General features: G+C 39.9%; 1 protein-coding gene across 9 annotated transcripts in view; it reads right to left on the bottom strand.

Moving 5' to 3' along the window:
• LOC126200408 (uncharacterized) overlaps window positions 1–25,517 on the bottom strand; it is a 209,482-nt gene that overhangs the window by 20,183 nt on the left and 163,782 nt on the right. For 5 of the 9 annotated variants that reach the window (XM_049936705.1, XM_049936708.1, XM_049936710.1 and 2 more), the window contains 3 exons: window positions 23,195–23,344; window positions 14,440–14,589; window positions 9,638–9,802 (listed from right to left, as the gene is read on the bottom strand). In XM_049936705.1, coding sequence (XP_049792662.1) covers window positions 9,720–9,802; window positions 14,440–14,589; window positions 23,195–23,344 — 383 coding nt within the window. In that variant the 3' untranslated portion in view covers window positions 9,638–9,719. The remainder of the gene's footprint in view (window positions 1–9,637; window positions 9,803–14,439; window positions 14,590–23,194; window positions 23,345–25,517) is intronic. The other 4 variants (XM_049936706.1, XM_049936709.1, XM_049936707.1 and 1 more) reach the window with 4 other exon arrangements.

Genomic DNA, 25,517 nt, shown 5'->3' with positions numbered 1-25,517 from the left:
AGGGTAAGCAACAATGTGTACAAGAACCAAGAGGGAACAACAAGACAGAAGACCACAAACAAAGTGCTCAGATTAAAAAGCATGTAACATAGGAATGTTGCCTTTCACCCCTAGTGTTCAATCTAAACAATGAAAAAGCAATGATGGTAATAAAATAAAGGTTGAAGAGTGCGATAAAAAATGAAGGTGATATATCAATGATAGGATTCCCTGAAGACATTGCTACACTCGGTGAAAGTGAAGAAGAATTACAGGATGTGATGAATGGAACGAACAGTGAAATGAGTACAGAATATGGACTGGGAGTAAATTGCAGAAAGACAAAAGCAATGAGATGTAGCAGCAATGAGAACAGCAAGAAGCTTAACATCGGAGTTGGGGATCACTAAGTAGACAAAGTTAAGGAATTCTCCTACCTACCTTGCATAATAACCCATGACTAATGGACCAAAGAGGACATAAAAAGCATACTAGGACTAGCAAAGAGGATATTCTTGGTCAAGAGAAGTCTATTAGTATCAAACGCAAGCCTTAATTTAAGGAAGACATTTCTGAGAATGTTTGTTTGGAACACAGCATTGTGCAGTGGTGAAACATGAACTGTGGCAAAGTTGGAACAGAAGAGAATCAAAGCACTTGACATGTAGTACTACAGAAGTAGGTTGAAAATTAGGTGAAGTGATAAGGTGAGAAATGAAGAGTTGAGAAGAAGAGAAAGAATGAAGAGGTTCTGGGAGAAGACGAGGGAAATGCAGTCCACAAAGGGGCTACCGTGGTCCTACAGAGGCTGTAACACAAGAAGAAGAAGAAGAAGAAGAAGAAGAAGAAGAAGAAGAAGAGGTTCAGGTTCTCCACAGAATCTGTGAGAAAAGGAATATATGGGAAACACTGACAAGAAGGAGGGAGGGGATCATAGAGGACCTATTAAGACATCAGGGAGTACCTTCTATGGTAGAGTTTGTGCAGTATAATGTGGCCAGTAGATGCACAGGGAGTCAGCACACTGTAGGGGAAATGCCAAGTGCTGGAGGGGGAAGTGCTGTTCTTGACAGAAGCCTACACTCACATTTTTTGTACATATTAAGTGGAGCCCCTTCATGCTCACAATTGCATGGCGACCACCCAAAATTATCTACTGTCACCACTGCTTTGGTTAGTATCCAAAAAGAATTCCATTGAAAATGCAACAAAAGCAATGATATATTTGTGGCTGACTTGTTACCTAATTGTAACTTTCAGAGAAGCATCGCGAGTGGTGAATTTTGATTAAAACTTTATTTCTCTTGTTGCAGTTTTAGGATTTCCTTTCTGTGTGAAAACACAGCAGAGTTTACACAATGTCATTTCACTAACATGTTGAGAAGATGCAATTGTGAGAGGATTCTGAAACAGTTGTTTATTAAGTTTATTACGCGAAGCGGGGTACGGTTAACAGCTTATGAAAACCACATCATTGGTACACAAATAAATGTGTAATGTCTTCACATATGTTGTTCCAACACCCACAGCATTTCTCATTTCAACAGCTACCAATAGGCCTTAAAAATTACATTATCTCATCAAAAAAATCTGTAGTTTGTGGAATAACACAGTAGATAACAAAGTTTCACATAACAATCATATGGCAAGTCTTCTCTTTGCGTGTTGTCATTTGCCAAAGTCTTGTTCGGATATCTCAAACCATGTATGAAATATGAAAAATGTTATGGACATTCCATTTTGGCTTTATCGCTGGTGCATATGATCACAAATGGGGAGGGGGGGGGGGGAGGAGATGAAATCAAGGAAGCCGTTCTGTAGGGTATTCCGGAGTCTACCTTTTTCCTTTCTTAAGTTCTAACATCCTTAGTCTTTCATCTCCTTCCTGTAGTACCAAGGCTAGCTTCCCTCTTTACGATATTCAATAGTTTTAATTGTGGTACCCTTCTTATATCCATTTATTAAAACCTATATTCACAGGCTTGCCCGAGGTGCAGCAGGTGTCTGGTGATTTCCAAACCAAAAGTGCAATGAACATGGCTAGAAAAGGTTGAGTTCTGGAAGCAGTATATTTGAGTAGATGAAATATGGATGACTATATTAAATGGCTAATGGGACTGTAAGTTCTGGTAATGAGCAGCTCATGAGATAAAACCAAAAAATGTTACAAAAAACTGTTTAATGGCCAGCAAATACCAAACTATCAGGTTAATAAGTCAAAATACTAACAAACATTCTTTACAGAGCAATGAGAAAACTGGTAGAAACTGACCTCAGGAAAGAGCAGTTTGGATTCCGGAGAAATGTAGGAACAAGTGAGGCAATACTGACCCAATGACTCACTTTAGAAGAAAGTTTGAGGAAAGGCAAACCTATGTTTATAGTCTTTACAGACTGGCAGAAAGCTTTCGACAATGTTAACTAAAATACTCTCTTTGAAATTTTGAAGGTAGCAGCGGTAAAATACAAGGAATGAAAGGCTATTTACAACTTGTACAGAAACCAGATGGCAGTTGTAAGAGTTGAGGGAGCAGTGGTTGAGAAGGGAGTTAGGCAGGATTGCAGCCTATCCCCAATGTTATTCGGTCTATACACTGAGCAAGCAGTAAAGGAAACCAAAGAAAAATTTGGAGTAGGAATTAAGGTCCTGGGAGAAGAAATAAAAACTTGGAGGTTTGCCAATGACATGGAAATTCTGCCAGAGGCAGCAAAGGACTTGGAAGAACAGTTGAACAGAATGGACAGTGTCTTGAAAAAGAACAGTTGAACAGAATGGACAGTGTCTTGAAAAGAGGATATAAGATGAACATCAACAAAAGCAAAACAAGGATCATGGAAAGCAGTCAAATTAAATCAAGTGATGCTGAGGGAATCAAATTAGGAAATGAGACACTTAAAGTAGTAGAGGAGTTTTGCTATTTGGACAGCAAAATAACTGATTATGGCCAAAGTAGAGAGGACATAAAACGTAGACTGGCAATGTCAAGAACAGTATTTTTGAAGAAGAGAAATCTGTTAAGATCAAAATATAGATATAAGTATCAGGAAGTCTTTGCTGAAAGTATTGGTATGGAATGTGGCCATGAGAGATGTGGATGATGGATAGTTTGGGAAAGAGGAGAATCAAAGCTTTTGAAATGGGGTACTGCCGAACAACTCTGAAGATTAGATGGGTAGATCATATAACTTAAGGGGAGGTACTGAACAGAATCGGAGAGAGAAGAATATTGTGACTAGAAAAAGGAATCAGCTGACAGGACACATTCTGGAACATCAAGGGATCACGAATTTAGTGCTGGAGGAAAATGTGGGGGATAGAAATTGTAGGGAGAGACCCAAAAGATGAATACAGTAAGCAGATTCAGAAGGATGTAGGTTGCAGTAGTTATTCAGAGATGAAGAAGCTTGCACAGGATATAATTAAATAGGATGGAGAACTGCATCAAACCAGTCTTCAAGACCATGACAACAACATCTGAGGTCCCATGTCCATAGTAAAAGAATAATTACCTGACAGAAAGGTTAATAAAATTAATCTAACTGAAATTGAGACAAATAAATAGCTGTGACTGATGGTTTACACTTCATTGTGGAGCATTACATATACACTCCTGGAAATTGAAATAAGAACACCGTGAATTCATTGTCCCAGGAAGGGGAAACTTTATTGACACATTCCTGGGGTCAGATACATCACATAATCACACTGACAGAACCACAGGCACATAGACACAGGCAACAGAGCATGCACAATGTCGGCACTAGTACAGTGTATATCCACCTTTCGCAGCAATGCAGGCTGCTATTCTCCCATGGAGACGATCGTAGAGATGCTGGATGTAGTCCTGTGGAACGGCTTGCCATGCCATTTCCACCTGGCGCCTCAGTTGGACCAGCGTTCGTGCTGGACGTGCAGACCGCGTGAGACGACGCTTCATCCAGTCCCAAACATGCTCAATGGGGAACAGATCCGGAGATCTTGCTGGCCAGGGTAGTTGACTTACACCTTCTAGAGCACGTTGGGTGGCACGGGATACATGCGGACGTGCATTGACCTGTTGGAACAGCAAGTTCCCTTGCCGGTCTAGGAATGGTAGAACGATGGGTTCGATGACGGTTTGGATGTACCGTGCACTATTCAGTGTCCCCTCGACGATCACCAGTGGTGTACGGCCAGTGTAGGAGATCGCTCCCCACACCATGATGCCGGGTGTTGGCCCTGTGTGCCTCGGTCGTATGCAGTCCTGATTGTGGCGCTCACCTGCACGGCGCCAAACACGCATACGACCATCATTGGCACCAAGGCAGAAGCGACTCTCATCGCTGAAGACGACACGTCTCCATTCGTCCCTCCATTCACGCCTGTCGCGACACCACTGGAGGCGGGCTGCACGATGTTGGGGCGTGAGCGGAAGACGGCCTAACGGTGTGCGGGACCGTAGCCCAGCTTCATGGAGACGGTTGCGAATGGTCCTCGCCGATACCCCAGGAGCAACAGTGTCCCTAATTTGCTGGGAAGTGGCGGTGCAGTCCCCTACGGCACTGCGTAGGATCCTACGGTCTTGGCGTGCATCCGTGCGTCGCTGGGGTCCGGTCCCAGGTCGACGGGCACGTGCACCTTCCGCCGACCACTGGCGACAACATCGATGTACTGTGGAGACCTCACGCCCCACGTGTTGAGCAATTCGGCGGTACGTCCACCCAGCCTCCCGCATGCCCACTATACGCCCTCGCTCAAAGTCCGTCAACTGCACATACGGTTCACGTCCACGCTGTCGCGGCATGCTACCAGTGTTAAAGACTGCGATGGAGCTCCGTATGCCACGGCAAACTGGCTGACACTGACGGCGGCGGTGCACAAATGCTGCGCAGCTAGCGCCATTCGACGGCCAACACCGCGGTTCCTGGTGTGTCCACTGTGCCGTGCGTGTGATCATTGCTTGTACAGCCCTCTCACAGTGTCCGGAGCAAGTATGGTGGGTCTGACACACCGGTGTCAATGTGTTCTTTTTTCCATTTCCAGGAGTGTATAATACACATGAATACATGTATTTATTACAAATGACACAAAAGTACATCAAATAGACACAAATACTAGTATTAAATACTTGTAGTATGAAGGTTAAAACTAGTTTTGAACTTTGAATATTTGCTGTTTGGTTAGTGTTTCACAACAGTGATGTCATCATTCGCCTAAGGGCAGGAACCTGTAGCGTAACGTTTCACTTTGATGAAGTGATGTGTTGCACTGTCTTGAAATACATGGACACAGTGTATCTGCAAGCCAGGCTGACAATAAAAATCATACAACTTTCACAGTATCTGATGGTCAGGAGGTTCATTCTGTATCCTTGGGCCCTGTCTTGGTGATATGGTGTGAGCCATGGAGGAAGAGCTGCCATGACAATGACTAAACCGTCATGGGAACAAGTGAAAACTTGTTATATACTCACTCAATTGGAATCTATTAAATAAAGACAGATCATTTTTTGACTTAGTCCTTATCAATGTAAATGAAATATTCCAAATATTAAAGCAATTTTATAATTCATGGTCACTGTAAACAAGAGCACAAAATACAATAAGTTGTTTATGAGAAGTGTAACATTTATTTCAAAAATTATGTTATTATATTATAAAGATGCTGGATTTGTACTCACCTTCCAACAGTAACTGCAGCACTTCAAGAAACAAAGTTTGATCAGAAGAGATTGGCAAGTGTGCTGAAACAATAACGTGAGCAAGACTGGATAATAGGAAGTCCTAGTTCCCAATCAGACTTTACTTCGCCACCCGATATTATGGTACAGAACCAGCAGAACATCGCACAAGTATGTGCTCGGCTGTGTGTATTCAACAAGTAGACAGACAGAACATCCAGTCTCATATACTTCATGACAGTTAAATGGAGTGGAGAAAAAGCACTCAACAGCAGAGAAAGAGATGCTAAGCCTCATACATGAAATAACATATTTTTGTTATTATTTGTATGAGAGAAAGTTTAAGATAAAAACCATACAATTCTGAAGTGGGTATTTAGACTGAAAGACCCATCCAGCTGGTTAACAAGCTGGGCATTAAAACTACGTGAGTTCTATTCTGAGGTGATTCATTGATCTGGCAAGTCTCATGAAAATGCAGATGGCCTGACTTGAAAAATGTGCATTATAACATGTATCACCTTTGCAGAATGGTAAAACACAGACTGTCAGCTATCTGCAACACAACCACAGCTCACTGAGCATGAAGGGTTGTTACGTAAACAAATAAAATTCAGATCTCATATTGTGACACCAGCTATGTTGTGAAATGAAGTGTTAAAACAGTCAAATGGCCACATATTGCCAGGACATGGAGGCCACAGAACAATAGAGGCACATGTATTGCTGGCAGACATGTAAACAAGATGTGTTGCAGTATGAGAGATACTGTGCACTACGGCCACAACAAGCCAAATTAAGTCATCAGTCTATTCCACTGCAGAGATTACCATATGCCAGAAAAGCGTTTGAGATGATAAGAATGGAAATCTTAGGTACTTTTGTGCAAACACCAGCACAAAATTGTTATGTAATAATGATGATTGATGACTTTTCCTGCTATGTAGCAATGATGGCTATGCCAAATCAGCAAGCTGTGATAGTGGCACAAGCCATGGTTAGTAGTCGGTTACCAAAATTCAGATCTAGATTACGGACCAAGATACTAACTTCAATTTAGAATTAATGAAGCAGCTTTTGTTATTGGCTATGAATTTGTAAACTAAAGGAAAACTTGTTACACCTAAAAGTGAGTGGCTGAATGGAACAGGTGCAAAGAACACTGAGGAAAATGTTGAGTCATTGCATCAACAGTCAACATAATGACTGGGATACTCTGTAGCCTTATATAGTGGCAGTGCACAAGAGCATGGGACTTGCATCATGTGAGTTAGTGTGGATGGGAGATGATGTCCATATGAAACAGTGAAATTCAGAGTGAAAGAAAACTATACACCAGTGTGGAATTTTGAAAATAAAAGGGTAGGGTTGATTAAAAAGTGCAATGAGGTGCAACAAGATGAGTTAGCCTCTACGATGCAGCCTATATGTACTTTGCTGTGTGCACTAAGAGTGAGAGATGGGCTGGTGCAGAGAAGAGAGGAAGGCAGAATAGTGACTTCAAAGAAGTTTCTATAGCTCAAAAGGTAGGAGAACCTACTAGTCATATCAAATAGGAAGAGACATGTGTTAATGGCAGCAGAAGAGCTGCACCAATGCCAGAGTGAGCAGGTTACAGTATTCCCTTCTATGATGTTCCAAACTGTTGCAGGGACCACAAAACAGAACTATTCCTCAGGGGAATTGACACAGGCAGGTGCCAACAGCACATCCTGACCCATTACCCATATTTTCAGAAGGTGGGACCCCACTGGGTGCACTTGCTGTATAACTCAATCATAGCTGCTACAAAAAGGGATCCTCAAAGGGTAAGGAACAGTTAGAATTGCAGAACAGGAGAATACTGTTAAATGGGACTCAGTGTGACATCTCTGGGACTACTTTTTAGCTACTTGTGTCAATAACAGGGACTGTGGCTCAGGACCTCACATATCCTCTGACAAATTACAACCAGCAGAGAATGGGTGCCACAGAACAGTTATATCAGCATATTCAATACTGCAGTGGATATCAGCACCGAGTCTGTTAATAGGAATTTCAACCTTGGAAACTTTCTTAATCTTGGTCATTGCGTGTGTGGCCTATGTCTGCCATTGGCATAAAGTCATTCAGCCACCTAATCTTATAGTCCATTGCCTACCAACCCAATGTACCAGAAACACAAACAGAGTGAAAGCATAAGTTATGGACCAATATGGGTATACCAGTTCCCATACACCCAGTTATGGAGTGTTCAGTGGAGAAGAGTACTCTCTGTATAAAATGTAAAAACTGTACATAGTGGTATGGGAGATAGTGCAGCTCAAAGGCGATGAAAACTGTAGACCCAATATTATCAAGTCATTTCTAGCCAGTTCACAGTATCGGCAGCAGCCAAGGGAAAAGGAGAGTTTTGGCCAAAGTTACAAGCAGGCCTTTGCAACAAGTTGAGTTACATGCGAGTCAGCTGCAGTCACAATTCTACAGCTGGACACTTTTATCAGACCACCAGAAGGTCAGCAACACTGTTTTCTGGCACCAGTGGCATGCCATCTTGCAACATGATCTAGCAACATGCAGCATTTCCACAGCCTATTATATGACAGGTGCCTGTATCCTGTGACAAAACTGAGTAAAAACTACAGGTTAAACAAAACAAAAAAAAACAAAAAAAAATTATTCGGTATCCTGCATTATACTGGCACAGTCTCATCAAAAATCACTGATGAAATGTATGCTTAGTCCATACTGGCCCTCACTGAGCAGCAAAGTCTACAAATTGGAACACCAACCAGCACTGCAGTTCTGAGTTTCAAACAAGTTCTGCTGGGGTGAGATCACACAGCTGCCATCATTGCCTGATCCACCAGCCAGTCTCTGAGGGTCTTGAGTTCAATTTAGGGCACCTGCACATTTCTGCCAGCCACAGTTGGCAGTAGGCGGCGTATGGCAGATGACGACACAGCTGACACACTACTTGGTCAGCAAGGATGTGACACTGTTTCACTGCACCAGCATTCTTCTAGGGGGACATCACACGCTGCTTGTGAGACACCGGACACACTACAGCAGCAATACTGTATTGGTGTATGGAGTCATCAGTCAATAAATGCAATATAATCTGCTCCTGCTTTCCTATCTCTGCACCTGCCAAAGTAGTGTAGAATATACCCCACACACAGCACTTAAGTCAGAAATGGCCACCTTTGTAACAGGAGACATGTATCCCAACTTTCCTTGGAATCATAAAAAGCCTGAAATGTTGGAGCTTATAACGATCACGGAAATACCAGTGACTTGATGCTGTTTCCGGAACACTGTCCTGTCCTGTTATGCACTCCAGCAACTCACTCTGCTCTGTCTGTAGTATCTCTAAGTGTCTCTGAATTTGCTGTTGTTGTTCCTGTTGTAGCATCATCTAATACTGCTGCCGCAATTCAATAATCTTTGCATACAGGATGCACTAATAATGCACAAGGTATTGATTTCATGATCACCATTTTTGTGCCCAAATCTGATACAAACTAAGTAGGTCACTGCCACAAACCATGTAGCACATGAACACCAAGATAGATGCCAAGCCAATGACTGAAAACCAACTGGAGAATTAACTTAGTGACTGTAAGTAATGTACGTACACACACACACACACACACACACACACACACACACACAGTGTGTGTGTGTGTGTGTGTGTGTGTGTGTGTGTGTGTGTGTGTGTGTGTGTGTGCGCGCGCGCGCGCGCGCGCGCCCATGCGTGCGTGTGTTGTTGACAAAAGCCTTAATGGCCGAAAGCTTTAATTGTGAAAGTCTTTTTGTTCTGCCTATCTCCGCTATATGGTGAATAGCAAGTTTGAAAAAAACATTAAAAAGTAATTGGTTGCAGGTCTCACACAAATTGTCCACTATCTAATCACAATCACAGAGTTCAGTGTACAGAATGCATTGCAATAAAGTCACTGTGAAAATGATTTAGGTAATTCTAAATTTAATTAGAAAATGTAACATGGCCTTCTCACTAGCCTTTTGTGTTACTGGATGGAAACAACAATTCTTCAGTGACAGCAGCAGTTGAATATCACCATAAATTTTGTTGAATTATTATTCGTCTTCATCGGTGTCACTTTCCACTATAATATACGGCCAAGGTTTCTTCTTAGTTCTTTTTCGATAATATATATAATCTGAAAATGGTAGAAATATGAATTTTATTTTCAACAGTAAATTTAACTTGAATTCATGATAAAAATAAAATAAATGTACAAAAATTTCAGAAGGAAGTCAAGAAGGAATTGTACGGTGGCAAGAAGGAAAGAGGGGCAGAGGGAGCGTGTATCCAATGATGCACACTCATCTCTTGTGGAGTGAAGACCCACTGGAATGCAGTGTTTGGTGCATCAAACTCACAGTACACCGTGATTTAATGTCCTGTGTTTTGTATGCTGATGGGAGGGAAGCCTTTGTTACTTCTCGCTCTGTACTTATCATCTCTATATTGAAACTCCAGGTGGGAACATAAACAATGTGGAAAAGACGGATTGCTACCAACCATTTTAATTGTGCCTTTCTGCAACTTAATGTGTCTTATTTACAGTAAATTCTACATCTACATACATAAGCTGCATACAACTGTGAAGTGTGTGGGTTTAGGTACTTAGCACTCTACCACATTTTAGGGTTTCTTCTTGTTCCATTCATGTACGAAGTGTGGAAAGAATGACTGTTTAAAAGTGTCAGCCGATGCTGTAATTAGCATAAAATTGTTTTCATAACTGCTGTATGAGTGATACATATGGGGATGAAAAATATATCCAGAATGTACAATTAATATCAGTACCTGAAACTCTGTAAGTAAACTTTCATGAGGTAGTTAATATCTTTGAACATCTGTCAATTCATGGTTTTTAGCATTTCTGTGACACATTCCTGCAAGTCAAACACACTTTCCACCATTCGTGAAGCCCTTCTTTGTATTGTTCAATTTCTCCTGCGAGTCCTATTTGGAGTAGATCCCACACACTTGAGCAATATTTTAAGGATGGGATGCACAAGTGATTTGTAAGGAGTCCTCTTTGTAGACTGACAGTACCTGCCCAGTACCCTACCAATAAACCTAACTATGACAACTGCCTCACCCATGGCTCAGCCTACATGATCAATCCACTTCATATCCCTGCAAATTGTTACAATCAGGTATTTCTATGAGTTGGCTGGTTCCAATGGTGACTTGCTTAATTTTGCCAACTGCAGAATTTTACATTTCAGAACATTTGAAGCAAGAAGCCAATCTTCACACCACTTTGAAATATTATCAAGTTTTGCCCAATTATTTGTGCAGTTTTGTTTTACATAGTACTTATTATAGACAATGGCACCGTCTGCAAAAAGTTAGGAAATCCTCAGTCTAGTCACAAATTTCGTTTGAAACCTCATATGTTCATACTTCAGTTAATAAATGTAGGTGTAGTACTGCCTTTCCAGAAGTCAAGAAATACTGTACCCACCTGATTACCATGATCCATGGCTTTAAAATGTCGATCACTCTGTTTGAGACATGTCATAATGCTTTGAGGATCCCTTTTTGTAGCAGCTATGATTGAGTTATACAGCAAGTGCACCCAGTGGGGTCCCACCTTCTGAAAATATGGGTAATGGGTCAGGATGTGCTGTTGGCACCTGCCTGTGTCAATTCCCCTGAGGAATAGTTCTGTTTTGTGGTCCCTGCAACAGTTTGGAACATCATAGAAGGGAATACTGTAACCTGCTCACTCTGGCATTGGTGCAGCTCTTCTGCTGCCATTAACACATGTCTCTTCCTATTTGATATGACTAGTAGGTTCTCCTCCCTTTTGAGGTATAGAAACTTCTTTGAAGTCACTATTCTGCCTTCCTCTCTTCTCTGCACCAGCCCATCTCTCACTCTTAGTGCATACAGCAAAGTACATATAGGGTGCATTGTAGAGGCTAACTCATCTTGTTGCACCTCATTGCACTTTTTAATCAACCCTACCCTTTTATTTTCAAAATTCCACACTGGTGTATAGTTTTCTTTCACTCTGAATTTCACTGTTTCATATGGACATCTCCCATCCACACTAACTCACATGACGCAAGTCCCATGCTCTTGTGCACTGCCACTATATAAGGCTAAAGAGTATCCCATTCATTATGTTGACTGTTGATGCAATGACTCAACATTTTCCTCAGTGTTCTGTGCACCTGTTCCATTCTGCCACTTCAGTTCAGAGACATTCCAGGATTCTACAAGTGAGATGCCATTGAAACTGGACATTAGTTTCGTAAATCACTTCTGTTACCCTTCTCGTAGAAGGATGTGTCCATTTTTTTTCTAATCTCTAGGTGTTTTTTACTCAAGGAATCTACAGTACCTTACGTAACGGTTAAAATGGAAGTTGACTCAGCTGCAAATTTGGTTCAGAATAAGACAGGGATACCACTGAGTCCTGCAGCCTTGTTTAATTTTAGCTACTACACTCACTGATACCTCCCATCTTTGTCTACCCTTCTTAATAATACATATTTATAATGCTCTCTGCACTTTTAGATGTTAATTCCTTCTTCTTCCCTTCCAGAGACTGCCATAACCCGATTTGCAAATTTTGTTTGTGGGGAAATTAAGACTTCTTAAGTGAAAAGAATCAGTTAATATTTAAAAATAAGATTTAATGCAGACATTTGTGCTTTTGAATAATTGTTTAATGAACACTGGATCTTGCCTGCTTGAAAGTAAATAAACTGAAGAATTTTGTAGATGCAGGTGATGCAAAAATGTTGCTGAGTTTGAAAGATCAATGTAGTGTGGATACAAGCATACAGGTTATATGATCATTTAGTCACTTGATCAGGCAAGTTGAGCATGGTCATCAACCATAAAAGACAAGCAACAACATATGTGTATTTACATACACTGTAACTTTGTTTCAACAGCACATTTGCTGTAATTAACAAGTGAAGTGGGATTAGAAACAAATTGTATCCGAAATATATTTGGTGAAACAGTTAGAGAGAACATGCTCCCATTGTCAGTAAAATTGAACAGTCTCATTTTACTGTTTTTTTTTTTTCTAAAGTAAAAGGACAGAAAGTAGCCATGCAATGCTTGAACCCACCTACTTTAAAAATACCTACTTTGATTCAAACTTATTGGCTAATTAGTTATCACATTGTGCTAGAGGAGATTAGATAATCAACATAAAAGTTGTGATAAATACCATTTAAGAGTGATGTGTATACCTATGTCTTCTTGTCAATGAATAATACTTGTAAATGGAAACTATAAAATATCGCAGGTAACAGTACAGATACTGTGCAGGAATGTTTTCTTTATTTTTATTTTTTTATATTTTTTATTTGTGGAGAGACATGCTGAGGGAAGACCCATGTCTTCAGGATGGGACATCAATTGCAGTAACTTCGCGAAAGTAAGTATTGTTTGGACACAAATACAGAAGTTCCTGGGATCGCTATCCTACTCTGACAGGGCACAGAAGTCCAAAAAAAAAAAAAAAAGGTACATAAATAATTGTGACATCAGTTACTATGTGGTACAAAGAGATAAATGATGTGTACTTTTAATATTCATTCTGTGTTGAGAATCCTTGGTAGAATTATGACTGTCAGAAGCTATTGATGTGATCAGTTCAATGTTGTACTTGTTTAATGTCAGTATATGGTTTATTAATATGTTATTTATAAGAAGTTAGAATTGGAGGAGGAGTCTGTCAAGTCTTTCATAAGATCACGACCAAGAATACATGGAAGTAATGAAGAAACTGCATTAAACCACGCAACATCCAATGGAACACCTCCAAGTAACAAGTCAGGAAATAAGTAATTTAGGCAGGAGAATGAAATTGTAGATTTGCATAGGAGATAAGTCACTGAAGAACTGAAATTGCAAAATTTCAATTGTCAAAGAAAGAAAAATTATACAGTTGGATATCTGAAAGAGGTACACTTGGGAAAAGATCTGAAAGAATGCAAATGGATGTAACTTTTCATGCTGGAGAGATGGTGATCATAGCATTTTAAAAGGAAGATTCAGTGGAAGGAAGTTGTTTTTCTTTCTGTGAAAGGATGTGTAAGATAAATAGCAGACTTTAAGTGAGAGAAGTGATCAAATGGGAGCCTTCAACTGCAGCCTATCTATATTTGTTCAGTGAACAAGACCTGAATACTGCTTGGCTTAATCCAACCATTACGATGTATGAAGTCAATTAACAAGATTTCATTGCAGTGCACTTAAAGTTCTCAAAATTTTAGGTAAGGGAAGCAACTCTGAGATTCAAAGTAAATATATTAAATATTGAAAGCAGACACTGAGGATCAAATGGTCTTCAATGATGATACTGAGTAGACATGAACTTCTGTTTTGACTTGTGTGGCAGTCTAGTCATTGACACGAAAAAGTTTAACAACAGTACAAAACTTTGTTTTCTCATTTTTCAGTTGCAGTTGACACATTGACCAATTCAGATGGCTGTCAACAATGAATTCTATGCTGTAAATTGCTGAAAGTCTTTATATGATCCTTGGAATAATCAAGCTTATGAACAACGAAGGAGCAACAAAAATGTTCCATTCTTTTATGGGAATTTACCAGAGCTATCAAACCATCCTTGTATATTACAGGAATTTAATTCTGATACACAAGTTTATTGCAGAAGGGCACTGGAATGGAAACTTCGCATTTACACATTTACAGAGTGTAAATACCAGGCTTCCTCATTTCTAAGTGTCATGAATCAAAGATACTTATTATTAGACACAATTTTTTAAAGTTTAAAGTGAAAGTTATTACCTCGAGGCATTAACAGTTTAGAGGGTTGTGAGTGAGAACTATTTGTAACTGTATCAGTTTTCAAACTGGAATTTGGTCCACCCAGTCCATTATGTATGCACTCTCCTGGCAATGAGGGCAATACCTTATCTTCATATCCATTTCTGTGACCTGTGAAGAATCATGCTTTTAGTAAAAACAAATCGTACCAAATGAAACTAAACAAATACTGTGCAACAGCTGCTGCTGCTGCTCTTGTTATTACACTACTCTATCTTCCTCTTCATCCCTGACAGCTACAGCAACCTACATCCATCTGGACCTAGTTTCTAAAGACAAGCCTTGATCTCCGTCTACAACTTTTTACTCCCTCCACTTTCCTCCACAAGCAAACTGACGATTCCTTTATGCCTTCTTTTTGCCAAGTTGTGGCGCATATTTCTTTTTTTTTTCCAATGTGATTCAAAACCTCCCCATTAGTTATTTGATCTGCTCATCTAATCTTCAGCGTTCTTCTGTGGCACCACATTACAAAAGCTTTTCTCTTCTTGTCTGAACTGCTCATCGTCCATTTTCACTTTCGTGCGCAGCAAAATTTCAAACATATATTATATATATAACTTCTGAACACCTAAATTTATATTAGTTGCTAACAAATTTCTCTTTTCCAGATTTGCTTTTCATGCCAGACCGTGCATCCATCTTATATCCTTTCTGCTTTGGTCATCAATAGTTATTTGCTGCCCAAATGGCAAAATACATCAACTACTTTTAGTGCCTGGTTTCCTAATCTAACTAGTTCAGCTTCATCTAACTTAATTCAACTCCATTCCATTCCACTATAGCTGTTTTATTTTTGTTAATATTTATTTTATAACCTCTTCTCAAGATACAACACATTCCATTTGCACAGACTGAATAACATCAAAGATAAGATACAACTGTGTTTCATTACCTTCTCAACTACGCTTCTCTTTAATGTCCTTTGACTCTTATATTTATGATCTGGTTTCTGTACAAGTTATAGATAACATTTCACTCCCTGTATCTTATCCCTGTTGCCTTCAGAATTTCAAAGAGTGTATTCCATTCAACACCATCAAAAGTTTGCTCTAAATTTAAAAATGCTACAGGCATAGGTTTGTCTTTCTTTAACCTACATTCTACGATAACCCATGTTGACTCACGTGTTCCTATAGTTTTCCGGAAGCCAAACTGATCTTTCCTGAGCTCAGCTTCTACCAGTTTTTCCATTCTTCTGTAAATTTCAGTATTTTACAAGAAAAACTTATTAAAATGATATTTTGGTAACACACACGCCTGACAGCACCTGCCTTCTTTGGATTTGGAATTATTAAATTTTCTTGACATCCAAGGGCATTTCACCTGCCTCATATGTTTTGTAGACCAGATGGAATTATTCTGTCACAGCTGGGTCTTCCAACGGTCTCAATAATGTCGAGGGAAGTTGTCTACTCCTGCTCTCGCTCCTGCTTAGGTCCGTCAATTCTCTTTCAAAGTTTTCTCACACTATTGTATCTCCCAACCCAATCTTCATCTATTTCCTCCTTCCTTTCTATAATACTACCTTCAATTTAATTTCTCTTTTTGAGCCCTTCTACGTGCTCCTTACATCTTTCAGATATCACTTCTGTGCTGAATACCAGTTGCCATTTGAGCTCCTGATATTCACACAGTTGGATCACTTTTCTCCAAAGGTGCCTCTAATTTTCCTATAGGCAGAATATATTTTTTTCACAGTTATGCATGCTTGTATATCCATACATTTCTCATCTAGCCATTCCTGCTTTGCTATTTTGCACTTTATGTTACTGTAATTTTTTAGAAGTCTGTATTCCTTTTATGCCCGATTCCTCTGCTGGATTTAAGCGCAGTATCTACTGCATTAAACATCCTTGCATATAGGTCATACTTGAATCACTGTTTTTCAAACAATGGATCTCCTATGCATCTTAAGCTTGAAAGTAAATGTATTTTAGATTGAATCAGACACTAATAATGAAAACATTGCTGCTGAACTTCAAACATCAGTATATAAAAGGTATCATACTCAGTAAGGCAATGCAGATGTATTCTCTCAACTATATCCATTGTTTGTCTTCCAACCAGGAAATTTAATTGTGATACTCAAATTTAATTTACCATATTAAAGGCAAAGCACCTGAGATAGAACCTTCACATTTACAAGTTTAACGTGCATAAATACTGGGTGGTTATAATTAAAATGCAGCTACTCATAGAGGTCCAATGTGGGGTGAAATTAACATATGGCAGTGGAACTTGCTATATACTGTAATGCGTTGATGCAGAACCAATTTACAATGGGAAAATTAGTTTCAATTTTGGCCACCAGGTGCAAATATGGCACTGTGAATGCAAGAAAGACATACAGATACGTTCCCATATGTTCCCACATGAAATGAATTAGGAATGGGATGTAGGCAGAAAATGTTAAATAAGTGGTGGTGGTGGTTAGTGTTTAACGTCCCGTCGACAACGAGGTCATTAGAGACGGAGCGCAAGCTCGGGTTAGGGAAGGATGGGGAAGGAAACCGGCCGTGCCCTTTCAAAGGAACCATCCCGGCATTTGCCTGAAACGATTTAGGGAAATCACGGAAAACCTAAATCAGGATGGCCGGAGACGGGATTGAACCGTCGTCCTCCCGAATGCGAGTGTTAAATAAGTGGTACAGGCATAATATTGGTATTTTATTACTAACTGCTGCTTACACAATTTGTTCAATATGAGAAATATGAGCACAGAGACACTGACGAGATGCTGCATCTGTAAAATAACATGTTCAACAGTTGATTGCAGCCGTCCGAGAGGAATCTGAGTGTCATATTCCTATATACTGGCCTTCAGATCGGGTAGAGACCGAACATGTCCCTGGTAAACAGCTTCTGTTACATATCTTCAGAGCCAAAATTCACATGGGTTTACATCATGTGATCTTGCAGGCCATGCATCTGGAAAACCTCTAGAGATAACACTTTCATAGAAGGTTATATTAAACAGATCTTTCACTGGGTGAGCAACATGAGAGGTTGCCCCATCTTGCATAAAAACAGTGGTTTCACATAACTGTGCTCTTCCAAAGCAGGAATCACATGTCGTACAAGGAGGTCTCGATTACGTGCAGTTGTCGCAGTACTACATCTGACAGGCCCTCTGGGTGTACTCTTTTCAAAGAAGAAAGAACTGAGAATAAAGGTGTTTGTGAATCCACACCACATAGTCACAAACAGTGAGCGCAATTGCTCTTCCAGCACAGCATGTGGAATAACAGTACCTGAAATTTGGCAGTTCTGCATATCACAGCACCCCCTTGTGTAAAATGTGCCTCGCCACTCCATAGAATATTGCCCAGCCACATTTCATCAACCTTGATCCATGCCAGGCATCGAACATCAAATTCAGAACATTGCAGTGGATCATAAGGTTTCAGATGCTGCACCATCGATCTTGTATGGATACTACTGTAAAACGGACCATAAAATTTTCCATACTGTTGACCATGGGATGGACAATTCTCGTGACACTGCACCAGCAATAATACTGTCCAAGCACATGCTAGTCAGTTGAAACAACAGCAAAAGTCAATAACTTCCACTAATATAGGACACCTTCCTCTTCCACATGCTACATGAAGGTCACCTGTGTTTCTGAATTTCATTATCATATTGTTTTAATGAAATTGGCCCTCTCCTTTGATCTTTCAGTCGGAAATACTCTCTCAATGAAGCCCTGTAATCACTGGCATTCACATGAAACACTTCCACTAACAGTGCGAATGAGATTTATTTGCAGCCACATCAATTTTCACAATAGAATTTGGTCCAACTAGTCTAATACGCATGCACTCTCCTGGCACTAAGGGCAGTACCTTATATTAACTGTGATCTGCAAAGACGCATGAACAAAATATTTCATTATTAGCATATTGTAAGAAATGAAACCAAACAAATAACACAACAGTTGTTGTTGTTACACTACTATATCCTGTGTAAGCCTCATCTCTCCATAGCTACTACAACCTAAATCCATTTGTCCCTGGTTTCTAGAGTGAAGCCTTGGTCTCCTTCTACAGTAACTACTACACTTCCCTCTCTCCATAGCCAAACTGAGACTGCTTGTGCCTTAGAATGAGTTCTATTAATCAATCACTTGCTTTAGTGAATTTTTGTCACATATTTGTTTTTCCCCCCAATGTGATTCACAACCTCCCGTTAGGTAACTTGATCGGCCCATCTAAACTTCAGTGTTCTTCCATAGTACCAGATTTCAAGCTACATCCTAGACAAATACCTTCGGAATAAAGATTCTTTAACTTCTTGATGTGCAATTTAACATAAAATATTTCACAGGCAAACAGCCAGACATTAGTGGATAATGGGTGTGATAGTTAGCCAAGCAACCATGTTGTCATCATCTACTGTGCTGATGAACTGACTGCCTGGAAGGCGTTTCAGGGCTTTTATCTCCTCCTCATCCCTCCAACCTGCCACTACATCATAATTCACACCCTGGAGTAGGTGCACAGCAAGTAACCAAGTATTGCCCCCAACCCCACCGCCACACTCAGTCTGCCATCAGCACCCGGCACTACCACTGGCGGCATCTTCACTGCTGCTGCAACAGCCGTAAGAGTCATATTTGTGGTGTGATATCTCCTCCTCCTCCTCCTCCTCCTCCTCCTCCTCCTCCTCCTTCTCCACATCATATTTGCAACTTTGTGGATTTTGTTGGATGCCTTAACAACCTGAAGCTTACCGTATTTACTCGAATCTAAGCCGCACTCGAATCTAAGCCGCACCAGAAAAATTGAGGCTCGAAATAAAGAAAAAAAAATTTCCCGAATCTAAGCCGCACCTGAAATTTGAGACTCGAAATTCAAAGAGAGAGAAGAGTTTTAGGCAGCACCTCCAAATCGAAACAAAGTTGGTCCATTGTAATATGAGACACAATTAAGGTCGAATGAATGACGATACACCTAAAGTAGTTCGAGCCGGAAGCTTAGCAGTTAAGCTTTACCAGGTAGCCATTGCTAGGCGTCAGGCGCTCTGTCCGTATTTATACGGGTACCCTTCCTTTTTCACGTGCTATGTCTGGTTTGAATCGATTGCTTATTTTTGCTTTGATCTGATAAGTGCCGTTTTCTTTGTTATAGGTATTTACGTCACTCTAAGCTGAAAATGCATTACTGTACTGTGTCATGCATTGTTTGTCGCATTCTGATAGTGCGTGTTTACGGCCTGTCGCCGCTCGCGGCATGGCTTGCTTTTATGAGCGCTACCACCGCTTACAATTTAAAAAAAAAAAAAAAGAAAAAAGAAGAAGAAGAAGGAGAGAGAGAGAGAGAGAGAGAGAGAGAGAGAGAGAGAGAGAGAGAGAGAGGAATCGTCTCATTAGCGAAACAATGGCAAGAGACTGATATCTGTTGTAACTTACACTGCTGCTTTCTTTGATAATGATCAACAAGAACCAAATAATAGATTGCGTATGATAGAACATATTCTGAACGAGAGTTAGGCGAAAATTCTTCTCCATTTGAAAATCTTTGCGGCCGCTTCTTTAGTACATCAAATTCTTCACAGAAATTAGTCATCTCAGATTTAAAAATCTAGTCAATTGCCGTGCTTCATTTCTGACTGTATCACTATTAGGCATAAAAATAATACGAATATAAACATGACACGATACGTATATTCTTCCGCGTTTGCTGTTGTCTCACTCTAGTTTCATAGTTTATTAGGCAGACAGTATTTAAATGAGATAGCAGCAAACACGAAAGAATACATGGCAAAATGTTTATATACGTATTATTCTTATGGTGAAGAGAATACTGTGTGTGATTCACATTTCATCAGGTTCCTATTAGCAACCATCTCATCTCACAGGTAGGAAAAAATTCGGAACGTAGAGTTGGCCATATCAACAAACATCCCAAACAGTCTTGGCAGTCGGATTTTCGTAGTACATTGAAATTCTGCTACATTCGAAGATGAACAATACGGAATTTGTATTTGCTTCATTAGATAATGTATGAAAATGCAGTGGTCGAAACTCGGGGCGGAGAAAAAAAAAAGCTCGTCTTCCACAATTTTTTTTTTATATTATTTATTTTTTTTATTTACTGAGGCAGAGGTTTTGGCGCCAGTATTTATCCTTGTGCCTACAAAGCATGCCTGTGTAGCGCTACATATATTCGACGGCAGAAGTTAGTTGTGGCGGCACCTACCAACATTTTTCAGAACTTCCGCTTGCTTTGCACTCGATTCTAAGCCGCAGGCGGTTTTTTTTTATTACAAAAACCAGACAAAAGTGTGGTTTAGATTTGAGTAAATACGGTAGGAAATTTGACATCCTTGTGAGCTTTGATGTTGATGCTCCATTCAACATAGTGCCTCTATAAGAATCTCTGGAACTTATTGGTCACAGATTTAACATACAGATTACCAATGTACAGCCGTATACTTTCTTGTAATATGGGTCCACAGCTTTTACAAATTTTTAAATGTCATCATCTTGCTTTCAGTTGTTAGAATGTTATTTGATGATTACAGTTTCTGCATTAAGCCATTTTCAAGCATAAGATTTTGACATGTTTCAAACAAAAACCTTTATGTAAAAATCTTATGCTTTAAAATGGCTTAATCCAGAATTTGCAATCATAAAATAAAATTCTAACCTCTAAAATCATGTCAATGACATGTAAAAACTTTACGGTTATGGCTTAATGTTGAAATACTTTCTTCTTGACAGTGGTTACTAAAACAGAAAGAAGGAGTAGCCATGGGGAGTCCACTCTTACCAATTGTTGCTAATGTGTATATGGAACATTTAGAGAAGAAAGCCCAGGCATCAGTCCGTTGCAAACCATCAAATTTCTTCCCAGTATTTTTATGTCACACACACATCATACGGCCACATGGAAGACACAAGCTGGATGCTTTCCTCATACATCTCAATTCCATACACCAGAACACTATATCATGGAAGTCAAGGTGTTCCACTTTCTGGATGTCCTCATAAAAAGAAGAGCAAAAGGGACTTTGTGTCACAGTGTGTACCTTAAGAAAACACACAGTGAACTATTCTTACACACAGACATTGGGCACCAACGGGCATAGGGGAACCCACTGCTCAAAACATTTTTACATAGGGCTCACATTCTGACCATCAGAGTCTCAATCAATAAGTATAACACCTGTGGAAAGTGTTCAGTGGAAGGGCTACACAGAGAGGGAAATTAGGAGAATCTTATGTCCTACACTGAGGGTGCAGTCAGTGGAAGCAGAAGAAGACCCTCAGGAGGATGCAGCCACTGTGTTTATTCCATTCTGTGGGATATTATCTACAAATATAGGATTAAATCTACACAAACATTAAGTGAAGACCATTTTTCACCTGCCAGCTAATACATGGCCATTGCTTGGTGATGTCAAGCTAATGTTGGACACCAAAAATCCAGGAACTATAAAAGTCCCATGCCACTCAAGGTGCAACAGCCAACATCTTGGCACTTGCAGAAGACTGACTACTGGAATTAAATGGAATGGATTATGACCATCTAAAGTTTAACTTCTGGAACTGTGTAATTATAGAAACTATCAAGAGTCAAATCAGACAACAGATGACCAATTGTGATAGTGCCTACATTTTTAGTAAGGCCTGGGAACCTGTACACAATCTGATTAACAAAGGGAAGGAGATATCCCACAACAAACTGATTTCAAGAACAGGTGGATCAACAGTGGAGATGCTTCCAAAACATACCCTTGTGTGCAAACCACGGAAAAAGTAAGCCAACTTCAGTTGGAAAGACCACATAGATAATATTGTGGGGAAGGCGAGCCAAAGGTTGCGTTTCATTGGCAGGACACTTAGAAGATGCAACAAGTCCACTAATGAGACAGCTTACACTACACTCGTTCGTCCTCTGTTAGAATACTGCTGCGCGGTGTGGGATCCTTACCAGGTGGGATTGACGCAGGACATCGAAAGGGTGCAAAAAAGGGCAGCGCGTTTTGTATTATCACCTAATAGGGGAGAGAGTGTGGCAGATATGATACGCGAGTTGGGATGGAAGTCATTAAAGCAAAGACGTTTTTCGTCGCGGCGAGATCTATTTACGAAATTTCAGTCACCAACTTTCTCTTCCGAATGCGAAAATATTTTGTTGAGCCCAACCTACATGGGTAGGAATGATCATCAAAATAAAATAAGAGAAATCAGTGCTCAAACAGAAAGGTTTAGGTGTTCGTTTTTCCCGCACGCTGTTTGGGAGTGGAACGGTAGAGAGAGAGTATGATTGTGGTTCGATGAACCCACTGCCAAGCACTCAAATGTGAATTGCAGAGTAATCATGTAGATGTAGATGTAGATGAATGAAAGAGACAATAATAAAGAAAACATTGTTGCTGAACTTCAAATGTTAGTACAAGAATCTGGTGGATGCTTACAGCAACATGAACATGGCTGTACAGAAAGGCATCATACTCATACTCAGGAAGGCAATTCAGTCAGAACACATGATACATCAATGTTTTCTCTCAATTACATCTGTAATTTGTAATCTAACAGGAATTTTAATTGTGATAAATTCAATTGATCATATTAAAAGCAGAGACCTGATACACATTTACAAATTTACAATGCATAAATACTAGGCTTTCCAAATTCTATGTGACATGAAACATAAAAACCATTATCAATGATAATTTATGGGTAGTTTAAAGTGTCAGTTATTACCCTGTGGCTTTGAAAGCTTACAGCTTTTTGAATCAGATTTATTTGTAGCTACATTAGTTTTCACTCTGGAATTTGGTCCATCCAATCCATTATGCATGCATTCTCCTGGCACTGAGGGCAGTATCTTATCTTCACATCCATTTCTATGATCTGAAAGAGGTACAAACAAAATCTTTTAGTAAGAGCATATCAAACAATATGAAACTAAACAAATGTAATAATTGTTCTTGTTGATGTTAATGTTGTTACACTACGCTATCCTGTGCAAGTCTCTCCATTTCTCCTTGGCCACTGCAACCTACACCCATGTGAACCTCATTTCTAGAGTCAAACATTGTTCTACCTCTACAATATTTACACCTTGCACTTTTCTCTATAATCAAATTGATGATCTTCTTTTAACTGATCACATCTTTTAGTAAAGATGTTCACAAATCCCCCCCCCCCCCCAATTTGATTAAGTTCCTCTCAATTACTTACTCATTTTACCCAACCAATCTTCAGCATTCTTCTGTACTACCAGATTTAAACTACATTCTAGTCAAATACCTTACGAAATGTGATTCTTCAATGTCTCCCTGTGTAATTCATCATAAAATAGTTCACAAACAAACAAGCAGTCATGAGTGATAATGGGCACAATATTTGGTCAAGCGGAATGTAGCCACTTGCACAACTGATCAGCTGTTCACTTACACAAATTTCAATAGATTCAAAGAATTACACTGATTGCACTAAAAGACAGGAGATGAAGACATGGCAGATCTGAAAGAATCTGGCTTGAGAGATGCAATTGTTAAAAAGCTACGACAGAGAGCTTAGATTTTACTAACACTTGAATGACTACCAAACATTCACAAAGAGGGATGGCTTTACACCCCAACTGAGAGCCACAATGATGTTCTAACTGACATACTTGCTAAATACTGGGAAATGTCCACATCCTATTTGCAACTTTGTGGATTTTTTTTTTGGTGCCTTAACAACTTAAAACTTAGGGAATTTGACATCCTTGTGAGCTTTGATGTTGATGCTCCATTCAACAGAGTGCCTCTATAAGAATCTCTGGAACTCATTGGTCACAGATTTAACATACAGATTAACAATGTACAGCCGTATACTTTCTTGTAATATGGGTCCACAGATTTTACAATTTTTTTCAATGTCATCATCTTGCTTTCAGTTGTTAGAATGTTATTTGGTGATTACAGTTTCTGCATTAAGCCATTTTCAAGCATAGGATTTTGACATGTTTCAAACAACATCCATTTTGTAAAAATCTTATGCTTTAAAATGGCTTAATCCAGAATTTGCAATCATAAAATAAATTTCTAACCTCTGCAATCATGTCCATGACATGTAAAAACTTTACGGGTATGACTTGATGTTGAAATACTTTCTTTTCGACAGCGGTTACTACAAAGAGACAGAAGGAGTAGCCATGGGGAGTCCACCCTTACCTATTGTTGCCAATGTGTATATGGAACATTTAGAGAAGCAAGCCCTGGCATCACCCCAAGGAAAACCATCAAATTTCTTCCCAGTATTTTGATGTCACACTCATCATACGACCACATGGAAGACATAAGCTGAATGCTTTCCTCATACATCTCAATTCCATACACCAGTTTTATCACAGAAGTCATGGTGTTACACTTTCTGGACGTATTCGTAAAAATACGAGCAAAAGGTACTTTGCACCACAGTGTGTAACTTAAGAAAACACACACCAACCTTTTCTTACACACAGACAGCTGGCACCAATAGGCATGGGAGAACAGGGTGCTCAAAAGATTTTTGCATATGGCTTGCATCCTCTCCAACAATGAGAGTCTCAACTAATAAGTAAACACCTGTGGACAGTGTTTGGTGGAAAGGCTACACAGAGAGGGAAATTAGGAGAATCCTATGTCCTACACTGAAGGTGCAGTCAGTGGAAACAGAAGAAGACCCTCAGGAGGATGCAGCCACTTTGTTTATTCCATTCTGTGAAATATTATCTACAAATATAGGATGAAATCTACGCAAACATTACCTGAAGACCGTTTTTCACCTGCTAGCTAATACATGGCCACTGCTTGGTACCGAGCGAGGTGGCGCAGTGGTTAGACCCTGGACTCGCATTCGTGAGGACGATGGTTCAACCCCGCGTCCGGCCATCCTGATTTAGGTTTTCCGTGATTTCCCTAAATCGCTCCAGGCAAATGCCGGAATGGTTCCTTTCAAAGGGCATGGCCGACTTCCTTCCCCGTCCTTCCCTAATCCGATGAGACCGATGACCTCACTGTCTGGTCTCCTTCCCCGAAACAACCAACCAACCAAC

This window comes from Schistocerca nitens, chromosome 1, assembly GCF_023898315.1.
Source record: "Schistocerca nitens isolate TAMUIC-IGC-003100 chromosome 1, iqSchNite1.1, whole genome shotgun sequence".
NCBI lineage: Eukaryota > Metazoa > Arthropoda > Insecta > Orthoptera > Acrididae > Schistocerca > Schistocerca nitens.
The sequence above is the reverse complement of the archived record's forward strand: the minus strand, read 5'-3'. Positions and strand labels throughout refer to the sequence as shown.